Genomic DNA, 16816 nt, shown 5'->3' on the forward strand with positions numbered 1-16816 from the left:
ATTAAAAACTTAACTAAAGCAAAGAGTGTTAAAGTAGTTCATGACTGATGAGTCTGTCTGACCCAAATGTTGCTTTTATAATCACGGGAGCCAATTAACGTTTTTGTGGATTATTTTTCTAATAAAAGACAAACTTTGGTTTTTATTTCCAGTTATCATCACACAGGTTGTCTCGTGTTATTCTGAGCTGCAGTGATGGAATCAGAGTGTAAAATCATCCACATTATCAGCTTCACTCCGGGGAGAAAATTAAGTTTGCACGTTCAAAATGTAAAATCATCATTATGTGATTAGTGTCATAAACGTTTGTTAGAAGCTCTGTTTTAAAACCAGAGTGGAAATAGAAAGCCTGGAACAATAAAATGTTTCCACTGACCTTTTTTTACTTGTCACTTTGTAAACTTGGGACGACTTTTGTCCATGTCGGGATCCTGCAGGAATGATCTGATTGGTCAGTTGTCGGGGTGTTGACAGATCGTAATCTGATCCTCTAACCTGCTCCGGAGCAGGTTATCTGTTCAGCACAAGTTGGTGACTTATCTCAGTTAAAAGTGAGCTTCATGATTCCGGGAAACGTGACTTAAGCCCAAAGATAACCTGCTCATCTTGCTCCGTAGTACAGGCCTCAGGGCAGAGCATGCTGCTACAGAAGAGAGCAACTTGCAGTCTCTATTGATAATAATGTGCTTGATCTGAGCAATGTCGCACTTTGGTGTGAAAGCAGTGAGTGAGAAGACCGAGCTACACGGTCCGAATCAGAAATGACAACCATATAAACAAAGCGGCTGTTTGTTGATAGTGGTTTAATGCACATGTGATAATTTAGTGTTAATGAGTCTGTTTAACTCACATAATGCTGTTGCATCCTGTCTGCACCTCTAAACACTTAAAGGGTTTAATGTGTTTAATGGGTGAGAAATATAGTCAGACCGATACTGGATTTTTGTGGACTGTACTTACTGATATCAATATGTAGGAGTTTTAAAAAAAATCCCAAAACAATGTATTGATAAATATTAATTTTATTAAACAAACAGATGACAAATGTATAATCTTTATCTGAGGGGAGTCCCACATTCTCAGTCTCTGAAAACCCCTGTTCTACCACATTATTTTTCTTTTAGGTTTCTTATCTACTATATGCATCCGTTTTTAACTTCCTTTTGCTGCTGCAAAACTAAAATGCAGCACAGAATCAATAAAAGTCATCTTGTATTATCTTGTCACGTTAGATAGTAGTATGCTGCTGCTGTGCTCTGCCAGCTGCACCGATGAGAACTGGAAAGACTTGGTCCAGGTGGTAAAAAGGGTTCAGAGGACTGTGGGAACTGTGGTCCAAAACCTGACCACAGTGTATGCTACACAAGAAGGAGAGCACCGTCAGTCAGCACTGTTACAGCCATGCATAAGTGTCTTTTATGTATTATATGCAGACAGAGGACACTTCTTCTATGCTCACACGTCTCTGTATTGTTTTTAATGATCTAACTTGTCTCTTGTAAAAGGTTATTGTGATGCTTTGGTCAGTTTGTGAGTATCGGTTTACATCTTTCTAATTTTGTTTTTTTCCAGAGGAACTCTGCACAAACATTTCTGTGGCAGAAAAGCAACGTTGCAATGACTTTGATTGGTTAAATGATATGCTGTCGTGGTCAGAGGTGCAACACACCACATTTGTAAACGCACTCACTGTGTTAAGACATGTTGCAGAAGTAATCTTACATCATGTCTGGGACATAGCATGAGAAAGAGCTAAAAACTAGCAACAGAAAAGTGACGTCTGTTCAAGTTTTTTTCTATTTCAAGCTTTAAATAATTAGCATGTAGCTTACAGCAGCTGAGACCAGCAGAGAAAGAGGTCAATGTTATTTTAATGTTTGACTTGATTGGAACAAGATGTTTAAAAGCTGATGCACCCTTGTAACAAGTTTCTTCTGCACATGTCTAACATGAATATGCGAAAAATTCTCATCCAAAACATTTTTAAAGAAGGGACTTTTTGATTTCTGTCTGTCAGGGTTCATCTCAAACATCTACATGGTACAAAGTATGATTGGGGCTGCTTCACTGTTCATCTTACGTATAAATGTTATGGAAAAAAGAGGAAAGATGGTGTGAGAAAGGTGTAAAAAAAAAAGTCTAGAGAAACCTACGACACCTCGGACGGTTGAGACATCACTTCTCTGTTGTTTGCAAATGTGCTTTAACATCAGTTTTCTAGAACTTCCCTAAAACTCTGGACCACAGTGTTTGAGGACTTGATTGAGAAATATGACTCTATTCATGATATTATTCTATTATTTCTGTTGATGAGTCTGAACATTGAGTTGGTGGGTGTGGGGAAAAAAAACTGTACAACATAAAGCTGACAAATTTAGCACCATTTAGCAGTATATTCCATACAATGGGTTTCTTCTTGCTGTAAGATTTGTCCTTCCGTGTGTATAACATAATCTACATCATGTCAAATCTTCTTGATCTTGTACCCAGACAACTTGCTATGTCATTGGGGGCAATGTTTTCCTACTCCTATCACCATCAAATGCAAGGATAATGCTAGACATGTGCGGACACGATGGTTTCGTATGGACAGCCTTCTGAGGAATTTCACAAGTGTTAAACCGGTAAACACCTTGAACGGCTGGTTTCTACTTACTATTGTCTGTGACATACAGACACTATACGGGGCATGTCTTCTTTCATTATCATTGTTGATATCAAAGTGCAGTGAGGCTTGTAGCATCAAGGCATTTTTAGCTGTAAAGCTGAACAATAATAATATAACAATAGTCTTTATTTATAGAGCAAAAACATTACAAAGTGCTGCACAGAAACAGCAAAATAAAACAGACAAGTCATAAAATCATCAAGTTTTAAAAAGAAAACCTTCATGTTGTGTTTCTCAGTAAGAAACCCCTTCTCTTTAAACCACACCTCCAGCTGACTATAAATTCTTCCTCTCTGAAGGAACGGTGGCAGCCTCACACCAAAAGGGCTAACAGACACACTGAGACAGGGTGTTTTCTCTTTTTTTTTAACGTAGTGCTTGTTTCAGTGTTCACAGTGTTTACAGTGCATGTTTCCTCGGTATGTTTTGGCACGGCTGGCCGAGTCTTGACAGAGCTCCAGAATCACTGTAAGGCTCTCAGAAGGGGGACTGTTGAATTTGACGGATCACGGTGAGAAGCAAAATCGGTGCCTGAGGAGAGAAGATTCTGGCTCAGAGGCGACTGCAACCAGCTCCAAGATAAAGGATATAACCTTCTGATGCCTGCCTGAAACACCTTTAACCCTCATCCTTCCTGTTGCTGCGTTATTACATCAAATAATACTCCTGTTACTGACTGTAACTTCTATTACTGCTGTGGATGCACTACTACTTCCAACACGGTTATGTTAAGCCAACAAAACATGTCTACAAATGCGACAGTTGACCACTGCAAAACACCCAATTTGGTCACATATAAAGCCCTTTCCTGGCTGATGATTGGACAGTTCGTGCTGGGTCTTCCTCTCAACCTGTCGGTCCTTTACATCTTCATCTTCAGGTATGAAGATCACTACATCACATCCTTTTTCATTATATTTTTCAGAATGTATTCAACAGTAAAAATGTAGATAAGGATCTGTAAAAAGTCAAGAAAGCCTTCTGGAAAAGGGAAAACTTTGGCATTACGCCAAAGATATAAAATAAACTTGATAACTGATAATGCACGACTCATCATCTGTTTGGAGTTTCCCAGCATTTAACCTCCCTGAGTGACTCAAATACATAGTTAAAATCATATGTCATATAGTACTGCTGCTACTGCTTTCTATGAACTGGAATGACTGAGAAAAACTGGCATTAGGTCACTGTTGAATCACCTGGAAGTGGTGAGCATCTCACCAGCTGTGACGGCTTTCGATCAGCCGACAGACAGACTGATGAAAAATTCAAAACTACGCAGTGCGTTCCTTTTTTCTACTATTATAGCATCGTGACCGCTGCCAAGAAGAAATACTAATAAATGTACACATCTGCTCACTCCAGTAAAAGAGGGATGGGAGTGCAGAGTTAACATCCTGTTTGGATTCTAATTTGTTGGTAGCAAAGTTGATAAAATCAGGTCAACACTAAATAATCCTGCAGACCACAGTTTATTAACAACAATGGAAAATTCAATATTAATTAACAATGCTTTACAAGCAGACCTAAAGTGAGTTGGTTTGAGTTTTGAATGATCCACATACTTATGATTAACCGTACAAAAACAGATCTGCAGTTGAAAATCCACTGCAGGTTTAGGGTGTGCTCCTTTAAAATGGCAAATATGTTTGGAATCCAATAGCGGTTTTACCTTACATCACCTCAGTGGTGAACCAAACAACATGTACTCTGTTCGAAGAGCGCTTATTAAACGTGATGAGTTGTGTGCATTATCTTGTGTTTTTGTAAGTGAGATGAGCTGATAAGCATTTGTAATGTGGAACATAACTGTGCCGTGTGAATAAGAGTGACTCTTGACAGTACTGAAAAAGGCTTCCAGCACACACACTAGCCAGAATGCAGACAGTCAGTGTTTTGTTTGGCACCGTTGTGTTATTTCCACCACTTAAATATAAAGTGCAAAAAGAAAAGCAGTGACAATGATAATAAGATAAAAAAATAAATCATAAATCTCATATGACCACATTGAGAGAGCACAAAACCTTTCAGCAGCACATCCTATTTGAGACATCCTATCTTAAATATAAGCATCAGTTTGATCAGTGACTCGTCGCTTTAGAGGCGAGCACAGATTTTGTGGGAATAAAATCTTAATCTTAATTTTCTTTTCTAGGTTTATTGTTGATGCAGCAAAAAAAAAAAACCTGCAACATTACAACAAATAACGGTTTTGTCAATAACTTCCTCTTTAGGTTCAAGTTCTGGAAGAACAAAAGTATCTTCCTGTTCAATATTGTGGTTGCTGATTTCCTGCTGGTGGCCTGTCTTCCTGCCAAGGCCTACCACTACCAGCATGGCCAGAGACGCAGTCTGAACAGTGTGGTGTGTAAGACGATGCTCTTCATGCTGTTTCTCAACCGAGGGGCCAGTATCGGCTTCCTTATCACCCTGTCCATCGATCGGTACTTCAACGTGGTCCATCTCGGAAGGAGGAATTTCGTCAAAGTGTTGAAGAAAACTCCGCAGATCTCCATCGTGATCTGGCTCCTCTTGCTGCCCCTCACCATCCCCACTATGGTCAAGACCTTCGAGTGCTGTAACAGCCACGGCCGCGAAGTTGAGACATATTTTCACGACGTGACAGACACCTTCAGAGAGGTATTGCTTTGGGGGTTTTTTTGACTTGTTTGGTTTTGCTTTAATTTGGATTATCACTGTTGTAAAATAACCTAAGACATGAAAACCAAACAGTCAATCAGTTTCATTGAAATGGGAGCATAAATCATAGTCCAATATCTACCTACATGCCAGAGAACCAACCCTGCCAAAGGTTTACTCATTTATTTAACAGTTAAGAAGAATTATGCACTACCTCATATCGTCACTTCCTATAAAGATAACAATCAACACATTTTATTTGGTTTAATGGTTAATCTAATTGCCCTGGTTCCCTAAATAACAGCTTCTCACAGGCAGCTAAAGCCAACTTCTGCAGGCATTACAGCATCTTAAAACTCTGGTTTTCCTGCAGTAACATTATATTTAAGGATGTCAAATATGTTCACTCCTTAAATTTGAAATACTCGTACAAATATCTTTTAATTGAGCACAATTACAAGCATCTTAAATCATATTTTGAAATTCTGCAACATACTGTATCTATGCAAAAATCTTTCAAAATCACAACAATGCAATCAATGCTCCAAAAATCCAGGTTTAAATTGAATTCAACAGTTATTTTAATGCAAAAAGACATAAATCAGGAAATGAGGAGCATATCTTTAGTAAAAGTTTAAATTATTAAAGTCCAACTATTATTTTTATTCTATTACCTACTATTATTATTCCTGAGAGCATTGTGACTGATGAGGAGTTCAATCTCAATATTGGGGTTTAGAAATGAGCAACTATAGCATATTGCCATGATGGGTTTAGATAATGATTGGTTATTTTGCAGTATGGGATACTAACAATCTTTCTTGTTGTCACTTTTCATTTTTCAAAGGTCGTGTTCTTCACCCAGATCATCATCCCCTTCATCATCCTCGTCTACTGCACGGTGCGCATCGTCAACCGGCTGAGGAAGAAAACCGTCGGGGAAAAGACCAAACTGAGGAGAGCCGTCTGCGTGGTCATGTCCGTCGTCGTCGTCTTCTCCATCTGCTTCCTGCCTTGCACTATAGCCAGAGCGGTGCTGCTCGCTTTCAGGCTGAACAAATGGCAGGCTGCAGAGGACGTAGCGGTTCAGGTCTACGACAGCCTCATGGTCCTGTCTTACATGGACTGCCTGCTGGACCCGCTGGTTTACTGCTTCTGTAACTCAGGGTTTAAAGACGCTTACATAACCACCTTCTGTCCCACGTTCCTGCAGCAGAAACTGCTTAATGCTGACTTTGGCATGAGAAACGGAGCAATGACGACAACAACAACGTCTGGAGCTAAAACCATTATGTTGCCAGTAATGGAGAAGTGATTATTGGGGTTTTTTTCTTTTAAAATGCCAGTAAAAATATTTCATTGGAATCAGTGTATCTACCAGTACACCTTAGCCACACAGACAGCATAAACACTGCTCCACCCACACAAGTGTTTCTGTGTGTTGGTTAATTCAACAATCTGAAGTCATCAAATGTCATTTACTGAGAAGCGGAAACACAATGCATACGGCCCCCCCCCCTCCCCAGTACCACACCTCCTATATAGCATTAGTTTCCTGCTCATGTTTGTGGTTCATCTGAAGCCGTGCTAGTCTGAGATGTTTTATTTTGAAGATAAGATAGTAAACTGATTGTATTTTTATAGATAAAACAATATGCTAAACGCAATTCACGGTGTAGTCGCATAATACACATGAAAAATGAACTCATGTGTCTTTTTTGTGTAATCTGCTGAAATATTTTTTTAATTTTAATCTTCAATTAAAGGACAAATCTATTTTTTAATAACCTTTTGTTACAGCTAAAGAACTATATATACTTTCTGCACTTTTTTCCATGTGAAATACTGCTTGATATAAGATCAATAATGTGCCTTATAAGACTCGTAAGTTAAAAGTTTACAGCTTTAAATATCTGACTGCCCCTCGTAACCGGAAATGTGTCTTGTTCAGCCAAAATACCTGCAAACACGGGTGTTGGCGTGCAGGGCATTTAAGTGGATCAACAGGGTTGTGTTACCTGGCTTCATATTACGTAGCTCTGAGGGCTGCTGCCTCTAATGTGAGGATCAGTTTGCAAAATAATAATATATAAGGATATAAAACATTGTGTTAGGGTGTAAATATACTTCAGCTGCATGGCTTTAAACAACGTATACAGTACTTGAATATATTAAGGCATTTTAATCAATCAGAATGTATTTCAAACCAGGTGTGAATGTATATTAATGCATAAAATGTCCCTGGAATAACTATAAAGCACTCAACAGTATCATTAAGTATAGAAAAGCCCAACATAGTGTACAGCAACCTGTTGGTACTCTATGTTAATCCTTACAGTGTTTGCAGAGCGCTCATTCGTCGCTCAGGAAACTCTATATTTCTGCGTTAAGCATCGTGTTCATACCTCAAACCAGTCAGACCTGTCTTCATCGGAGTTTACCTTTAGTGTCTAACATAGCGTAACTTCTTATGACTTTATTCAACACTGCACATTTACAGTCCAATATCTCACCATTGCTCCAGGAAACTTTTTGAAGTTGATTTCCTTCTGTGGTTGTAATCACTTCCTAATGTGTGACTGATGATTCATGTTGTTGACTGATAAGTTTAATAGTATGCCTGGTCTTTAAAAGAGGTTAAAAAATCAACAACCACTACAAAAATGTCAAACCTAAGTGGACTACAGGAACCTGGAAGGCTGTTATAAATATCCCTCATTCACACTGTGTACATTTTTTGTGATGTTGATGATCGAAATTGAATTATTTGTATAAGATTGAGATAGCGAGTGAAGATATTTGTATACTGCTGCTGTAAATACACAGGAAACAGGTGATACAGTTAATAGAGCTGCATTGCGGTGTGTTTGTGAGTCCTTGAGAGATTGAAGAAGATAGTGTCGTCTTTTCTCAGCAAAAATATTACTGCAAGAGTGCTGATACATAAACACTGAGCAACGAGATGACATGCAAAGCTTTTTTCCTTTACAACCGTCTTCCTCTTTTTTTTGAATGGTGTAACATTATTCCAAACAAAAACCACAAAGCAATACCTCCATAACCATGTTGCGCCCCATACGTCATTGTAGTGTCAAAATGTTGACATTTGCCTTTTTCCACCTCTTAGAAGGAAGGTGTTACAGTTTATTCAGCTTGTGTATCTGAAATGGGTCAAAAGGTCTAATTCATTTGTGTCTTTTTGAGACTCTGTCTGTACAGCTGATGTTGTGGTGTGTACCCTTTGCTCTGGGCAGGCTGTGTGGGTGTTGCAACAGGACAGCTGGTCGGTGGCTGGAGGTTAGCAGCCACCTAGCAGCAACATCACAACGAAGAAAAGAAGTGTGAAAGCAAAACCAACAAGAGCTAAAAATAAAACAAAAAAAGTGAACACCAGTGTTGTCTTTGCTTTCTTGCAGCTTCTTGGCTGTGTGCCCGGCCTTTCGCTGCTTTAGCGCCTTTAATGGCTCAACGCCAGATACAGTAGCTCAGCATCTGACTGAACGCTGTCATTAATATTATCATGATAAGTCGCAGGTGTTGAGTTGGGACGCTTGACAAATTCAGGAGGAGAGGAAAAAGTAACAATACACTTCCTGTTGTAAAATCTCACACAGCTGAACTTTGCATTTGTTGGAAGTGAGTTGTTGAAAATGCTCAATCACAATACTGAAATCCAGATAATCCAGATAATACTGACCTGCTCCTAATAGAGCCAGCAGTCTGCTCTGCTCCTGTAGCACATGGCGGATCTGCTCAATCTGCTGCTGAACCAGATCACACGGATGATCTGGAACCTGCAAAGAAACAAGAGACAAACTTAAAGAATTTAACCAAGAGGAGAAAACTGGTTTGTATACTAGTATCAGGCAGTTAGATGCTGCACAGGAGATAAAATAATCTGGTGTTCTACTGCCGCCTAGTGGCAAGAAGAAGACATAAGCTAAAAGTGGACATAATACCTGATTATTATAACCTTACATAATATCTACAAGAAGTTCCCAGTTACACTATTAATTAAAGGAACACCCTGATATCTTCCTCTGGTATTAGAAATATCTATTCATGATAGATTCCTGTGTTTCCAGATATATAAATGATGCACATGAGTTAAGAGAATTATGTGCTACTTAATACACAGAAACCAGAATTTGTCAGATATTTTGAAATCCTGCACATTTTTTTTATACATTTGAGCTCAGGAATTATTAACCAATTTAAATATTGTAACTTGCCTGTGGTCGTAATGTTGTGGAAAAATTTTCAAATGGACCAATAAATCTTCACGTCACCCACAACTTAGTATTAAACTCAAAAAATACACTGGAAGCTGGGAGAGGTCAATGTGAACAGGTTTACTGTGCATAAAGAGATGCAGAGTAAACTGAGGCCTTTCTCCTGGGACAAAGAAAAACCTGATGCAAAATCATAAAACCTCATATTATACACTTTTCATAACTCCTATTATGGAGCTTAGTTTCTAGTCTCCACCTCATTTTTAATTAAATTCAACCATCTGGTCATTATTTCTGAGTTTATAAGTGACCTTTACGCCTTGGTGATAATACAAGTGTGACTTATCTTAGAAATTACTTTCTCTGCATCTTTCACCTTTTCTCACACTAAAAACGGACTTGGCAGCCTTTAATCATTTCACACAGGAAACCAAATTGCTATATCACAGATTAGCCTTCTTGCTAACTCCCTGGGAACTGTCTCTTATTGGCATAATGCTATCTTTGCACTCTCACTGGCACATTCGTTTAATCGTGGAAAGGCAGTCTTCCACCACAGTAACCAAACGCTGTACTAAAAACACATGTGTTTTGATTGAACTGTGTTCTGGTTTGCAGAAGCTGCAGTGAATTTATCTCATCTGACTGTTTAACAGCTCTACAGAGAAGCTACTGAAACCAAAACCTGACACTTTAACAACATTTCTTTCTGTTTCTCAAACTCCATCATAAGTACACTGTGAATACACAGTGATGTCACACTGTCAACATCTGGCTTGTTGTCTACAGCAATCAGTGTTTCCTCTGTAATTTTTTTTTTTTTTTTGCACAACACAATTACGATGTTTTAATGTCACATTTTCTCTTGCTGTGGAGGCGCAGCGCTGCTGAATGAATACAGAGGAAATAAAACTGGCAATAAAAAAATGACACCATTAAAACACAACAAGCACAGGAGTGCGAGCTGCATCACTAATAGCTGAATGAAATACAGTTGTGCTCATAAGTTTACATACCCTGGCAGAATCTGCAAGATGTGTATCATTCATAGTGTCTATAGTTGTGACCATAAAACTCAATTTCAGTCTCATCACTCCAAATAACTTTGTTCCAGGAGTTTTGAGGTTTGTCTCGGTGCTGTTTGGCAGATTGTAAGCGGGCTGTTTTGTGGCATTGGCGTAGTAACGGCTTTTTTCTGGCAACTTAACAGCGCAGCCCATTTTTGTTCAAGTATCTCCTTGTTGTGCATCTTGAAACACCCACATGCAACTTTCAGCTGAAAGTTGCATGTGGGTTTTTCTTTGCAACAGTTGTGGCTGAAATCTTTGTTGTTCTACCTGTCCGTGGTTTGGTATCCACTTCATCAGAGCTTGAACACTACTGATTGGCATTTTCGAATCTTTGGATACCTTTTTATATCCTTTTCCTGATTTATAAAGTTCAACTACCTTTCCTCGCAGGTCCTTTGACAGTTCTTTTGCTTTCCCCATAACTCAGTATCCAGTAAAGTCAGAGCAGCCCTGGATGGAATGTGCAGGGCAAGAAACTCATTGACTATTTATACACAGACACTAATTACAATCAAACAAATCACAGGTGTGGAAACTTACCCTTCATAGCCATTTCAACCTGTGTGTGTCGACCTGTGTGTATATTATCAGGCCAAACGTGCAAGGGTATGTAAACTTTTGATCAGGGCCATTTGGGTGATGTCAGTTATCACTATGATTTAAAAAGGGCACACACAAATAAATGGCTTCACCTGACCACTATCCCTAAATAAAAGAGTCATATTTTCCAAAAAAAGGCCAATATTTCACAAATTCTACCAGGGTATGTAAACTTATGAGCACAACTGTACATTTTGTGGTTGACTTCATTTAATCAAAGATATTTTAAACAAGAGAAGTTGAGCTTACTCGCTGCACTATCTCATTCAAGGTGTGAGGAGCATCACCATGCAGGCCAGCAGCAGTCGGCTGGGATTGTCCCGTGTGGCCATCATCATCATCATCATCATCGGGGCTCAGCAGAGAAGAGACGTGTCGGTTCTCCCGATGCTCCACTTCACTGATTCCAGGGATTGTTGGGATGGACGGAGGAGACTGAAGTGACTGATTCGAGGGTATTTCAGCAGACATCTTTATTCTGAGTTCGTCTTAATCTGAACACAAGAGAGTAGATTATAACCAACAGAAACATGAAGCAGCACAATGAGAGAGTAAAAAACTAGAACATTGCTGCTTCTCCTGGTCTCCTCTGTAAATCTTCCCAGTTTCCTTGATGCTTTGACAAAGTTCTGGTGTCTAATACTCATGGGATATGTAGTTGAATGCTAAGAAAGTAATCAGTTTTTCAGTTTTGTTAAAACGACAATGTTCAGTATAATAATAGATACAGTATTGATTTAGGAGCAGTTGAACTGATTAATCCACTGCTGACGTTGAGGTGATGTCACCTGTTGTAAGTTCTGGGAGGAAACTGAGTAGAAACACATGTTGGTGTTTATCACAGTGTGTGAAGGCCCACCAACACCATCTCCATCCCACCTCACACACTCCTCCATCCTATGTTCATGCATCTATACACATATACACATATAAATATACATATATACGTATATAGTACATACAAAGAACAATCGTTGCTGCGAAACCTACAGACTTTTTATTTATTTATTTATTTATTTTTGTCCCAGCTGAGAATAGAAGAGTCTTCTGGAAATCTGGAAAATGTCTTCAAACAGTGAAAACGGAAACTTTAACCAAACTGTTGTCAGAGTTTGGTTTCTGTTTATCTTTCAGAAAAACGTGTTTTTTGATTAAAGTGTATCTAATCATTAATTAAAAGACTCAAATGTAAAATTAAAAAAAAAAAAAAACAGCAAATGAGTGTTAATGTACAAATTAAATGAGCCTTGTGTCACACCAGTACTATTTATACTGGTTATTCTGTTATTTAATACTATATTAATGGATACTATTGCACTTATAAGCTTATTTTTATTAGTATTTTTAGCATTTAATATTTTTATTTATTGTATTCCTTATTTATTATTCCCATTTTTATTCCTTTACAAATCTCTGCTGCTGTGAGAGGTAGATCTATCTATCTATTGAATGGTAGTTATCGGCTGAATAGTTAACATAATATACTAATTACTAATTATTAATATACTAATTAATAGTTAATATATGAAGCTGTATTTACGTACATTTATATTATCTACATGATTGGTTTATAAAGGGTTAATATAACGTTAGATAACGTTTACCAAGGTTGAGGTTTTATTGAAAGATGTTACTTTATTAACGTTTTAAAAATCAGATAATATAATTAAAAGTTTAGCGAAGTTAGTTTTAATTGAATTTAACAGCTGTTAAGATTAAAATGGACGTTTTAAACCTGACATTATTAAACGTTACCTTTCGTCGCAGCTGAGTTGACGGTTGAGGGAAGTTGACGGTTGCTACAGTTACTGGGCATCATCATCATCATCATCATCACAACGTGTCCTCTGCGTCACAATTAAACTTTAAATGCAGATTCACCCACTTAGGGCTGATTTATGGTCGCTCGACACTTCTGATGAGTGTCGCTCAACAGAAATTAAAGAGTCGCGCGACGTTTTCAAAAAGGTTTCAGCCGTCTCCATGGTAACCAGGTTTATTTACAGTGTATCATCCAGACCGTGACTAATTAAACAAGGATGTTACTGTTGTCTAAAGTTACAGACGCCAAAATGTCAATAAGGAAGTTCAGTGAAAACTACAGTCTCCATGGCGACGCTAGTAACGCTACCCAAAAGACGACGGTGTCCGCGACATAACAAACTTCTCCAGGTGTGAGACATGAAAGGAAAGTGTCGAGCGACTTAAATACGTCATTTCTGTCGAGAGACATTTACCAAAAGTGTAAAAGCTACACAACACAAGTAGCATTTTAATCACAAACTGTTACTTTTGCACAAGAACGGGCTAAAAGGTAATAAACTGTTATTAACGTGTTTGAAAGGGGAAAACTGGTTAAAGGACAGGTTCCCAGTATTTCCAGTGTGTCTTAAACCAGCAGTCAGGTGTCCATATGAACAGTGAAAGAGGTTTTCCTCGCTGTAATCATTCCTCCTGTTCATACTGGATATTAAAAGATCCTTCAAATGTGCTTTCAATGGAAGTGATGGAGGCCAAAGTCCACAGTGTGTCCACACAGTCATTTAAAAGTTGATGTGAAGCTTCTATTCAGCTTCATCAGTCTGAGTTAGTCATATCAAGTGGATATCTGACACATTTACAGTCTTTTTAGCATCAAATTCCCTCTTTGTGTTTCCTCGGACAGTGTTTCCCTGTTGAGCTGCAGGTGGAAGTATAGTAACAAAAAGAGGAACTTTGGCACTAAAAAGACTGTAACGTTGAAAGATATCTACTTGATTTGACTCATTTGGACGCTGAAGCTTCATATTAGCTTCATTTTTGCACAGAAGAAGGACTGTGGATTTTCTCCCCCATTACTTCCATTGTAAGGTCATTATGAAGGGATCTTCTAATGGTCAGTATGATTACAGCAAGAAAAACAGGTTTAATGTTCATTTGGGCTTCTGACTGTTGTTTTAAGACACACTTGAAAAATTGTGAACTCCTTTAATGTTTTCCTTTTCTCTTTTGCCTGGAAAAAATTAAAAAAGAACAACAAAATGAATCATCAAAACGATATAGTTTTCTTCTTGAGGGCAGATCTTTAGAAATTGTAGATAGGCCTATTTGTTATCATTCTTATTTGTTGGAGATTGTAAGATTCAAATATATGAACAGTGGAAGCACATATAAAACTGTCATATTATGCTTTTCAAATCTCATATTGAGGTTAACTGTATTTAATTGATTTTGCTAGAAAAGATCAGACACAAATGGATTCTCTGCAGATTTAAGGGAGGAGGATGGATTTAGAATCAGAAAGTACACGTTGTTGAATGAGTTCAGGTCTACAGATGGATTCTAAGACTGAAAAGATCGTTCTTTTGGCACCTGAACTGGTCTTTTATATGAAATCTTACCTTCCTGGCTCAAAGGAAAGCCTTCAGTCCTGTGTGTTGGTAACCTCAGTGGGTTTTAACCATGTGCTCGTTCCTCTGATCACCACTGGATGGCAGCATAATCCCGTCTTCTAACTAGTGACGGATTCAGCAACAATCTCAAATGTTTTAGTGAATTAAAGAAATAACAGTGTTTGTATAAAATGAAAGACATTAATAACGTTGGCTTTGTCAGTTCTATGTTAAGTATGAGTTTCAGCACTCAGAGACTTCACTTAAAACAAAAACAACTCCCTCCTGTACAATTATGCAAACCAGACACAAATTATGGTAATTTTGTTTCCCCCTTCGGACTAATTGTTAAAATCAGAATCAGTAGTTGACCGGAAACTTGCCAGAATGTTCGTGTCAGCACAAATTGAAGGTTTTACAGACTTAGTTTGCCAATATAATGTCCTTTTTATTCAAATATGGAGTCTGGTCCAGTCAGTTTTGTCTGATATGAGTTTGTAGTTTGACTGAAGTAAGTAGAGCTGCAATAATTATTCGCTTAGTCGATCGATAGAAAACTATTTTTCAAGCACAAAATGACAGATATTCATATGTGAGGATTTGCTGCTTGACAGTAAATTGAATATCTTTAGGTTCTGGATTGTTAATCAAACAAAACGAGCATATTTTTTCACTAGTTTCTAACATCTTATAGACTAAACGGTTTATCAGTTAATTGAGAAAATAATCTGCACATGAATCGATAATGATGTTGCAGCTCTGGTGTGATGATACATGTAGACGAGGTATAAACAAGCATCCAAACAGAAGATGTTAATGAAATTACAATAAACAAACAATTTGAAGGAAATTCAAGAGGTGTCAGAATGCTGCAGTCAAGCTGAATCAGCATTAATTATCCGGTTTGACACGTAGGAGACAGAAAATGTTTTGTTATTTGAATGTTACGAAGATGAAAAAATGTGTTTCTGTGCAGGTGAAAAGGAATGACTGAGGAGGTGAATAATAAAGAGGAGCGATGACTGACTGTCGGCTTCAGATGACAGATGATGAATATAAAAGAGCGGTGAAGAAGGAGCAGATGGGAGTTAGAGGCAGACACACATACAGACTTCAAAGTGTTTATTACACAGCTTGTAAACACAGAGAAAGTCAGGATTTAACTGCAAATAAACCAAAAAATATTGAGTAATTCCTCTAAAATAACATTTTTATTGATGCATTTGTTATATTCTGAAATAATAACATCAATAAATACCTGCAGAGGTGATTTTGGGCTCATAAAGGAACATTTCCACAGTTTAAAGGACAATTATATATAGCTCCTTAACTATGAATCATGTAGATGTAACAGTTTAGCTGACCATTCAAACATTTACTGTAAAGTTTGTATTTGTCCAATTAGCCGTTTGCTAACATTTGTTTCTGCATATGAAAATCTGACTTCCTTGAGTTTTGTAATCCATCACAGTGAACATCAAGTCCACATTCATCAAGTTATATTATTGTTGGTTCATAATGTGCAGTAAACACAGATTTAAGTGAAAAGTCTGCATGACAATAATATAACTTTAACAAAAAGATAATGGACTTTAAGTTTCAGCTGCCTGCTAATAAACTCTCATAGCAAACGGAAATTAATGGAAGCCAAAGGATGCTTGGAGTGGTAAGAAAAATACATAATAATAATAATAATAATAATAATAATAATAATAATAATAATAATAATAATAATAATACAGATCCCCTCCAGACATGTTTGAAGACATGTAAAAAATACTCTACTTTGAATAATAATTCATCTATTTATTTATTGAATGGGACAGTGTGCTGTTTGAAACATTAAAGATGCACTACACCAGAGTTAGCTTGAAGCTAATTTGCATCTGAAGTCCCAGACAAACAACATACAACAGCACAACAACAAACAGTAAAAAAAAAAACCCACACAGAACACACCATACAAAATACAAAGCTACACACATCACATCACATACACCCACAATGTCAATTAGAAATAATGTAAACTAAACACAGCTGAGTTAAGTGTCTGATGTGATTTTTCAATAGAACAAAGTTAAATTACCTGGTTAGAAATCTTATCCTATGTCATTAAAAAATCTACAATCTATGACTCTGCAAATATTTTTCATTTCAGAAGTTTTCCTGCTGGATACCAGATGTCTCCTCCTTCACTGTAAAGTTCATCCTCAGTGTTTGTGAAGTTTCCACATC

The 16816-nt window shown here is 37.6% G+C and overlaps 2 protein-coding genes across 4 annotated transcripts in view; one reads left to right on the forward strand and one right to left on the reverse strand.

Moving 5' to 3' along the window:
* Positions 1-14788, reverse strand: part of si:ch211-140l13.3 — a 47326-nt gene extending 32538 nt beyond the window's left edge. Inside the window, exons 1-3 of one of the 3 annotated variants that reach the window (XM_042389716.1) lie at positions 14591-14788; positions 11460-11704; positions 9006-9102 (exon numbers count right to left, since the gene is read on the reverse strand). In XM_042389716.1, the coding sequence (XP_042245650.1) occupies positions 9006-9102; positions 11460-11681 (319 nt within the window). In that variant the 5' untranslated portion in view covers positions 11682-11704; positions 14591-14788. Of the gene's footprint in view, positions 1-9005; positions 9103-11459; positions 11705-12965; positions 13372-14590 lie in introns of those variants that run through there. The other 2 variants (XM_042389715.1, XM_042389717.1) reach the window with 2 other exon arrangements.
* Positions 2907-8696, forward strand: LOC121881924 (12-(S)-hydroxy-5,8,10,14-eicosatetraenoic acid receptor-like). Its single transcript, XM_042389757.1, has 3 exons — positions 2907-3548; positions 4903-5308; positions 6156-8696. Exons 1-3 carry the CDS (start codon positions 3394-3396, stop codon positions 6621-6623), a joined length of 1029 nt encoding a protein of 342 aa, XP_042245691.1. The 5' UTR covers positions 2907-3393; the 3' UTR covers positions 6624-8696.
* Positions 14789-16816: the final 2028 nt, after the last annotated feature.

The sequence above is a fragment of the Thunnus maccoyii genome, chromosome 17 (genome assembly GCF_910596095.1).
Source record: "Thunnus maccoyii chromosome 17, fThuMac1.1, whole genome shotgun sequence".
NCBI lineage: Eukaryota > Metazoa > Chordata > Actinopteri > Scombriformes > Scombridae > Thunnus > Thunnus maccoyii.

Coding starts and splice junctions, on each gene's coding strand:
- LOC121881924 (XM_042389757.1), top strand. CDS start 3,394: ATGTTAAGCCAACAAAACATGTCTACAAATGCGACAGTTGACCACTGC. Junction 3,549..4,902: donor CTTTACATCTTCATCTTCAG/GTATGAAGATCA, acceptor CTTCCTCTTTAG/GTTCAAGTTCTGGAAGAACA. Junction 5,309..6,155: donor TGACAGACACCTTCAGAGAG/GTATTGCTTTGG, acceptor CATTTTTCAAAG/GTCGTGTTCTTCACCCAGAT.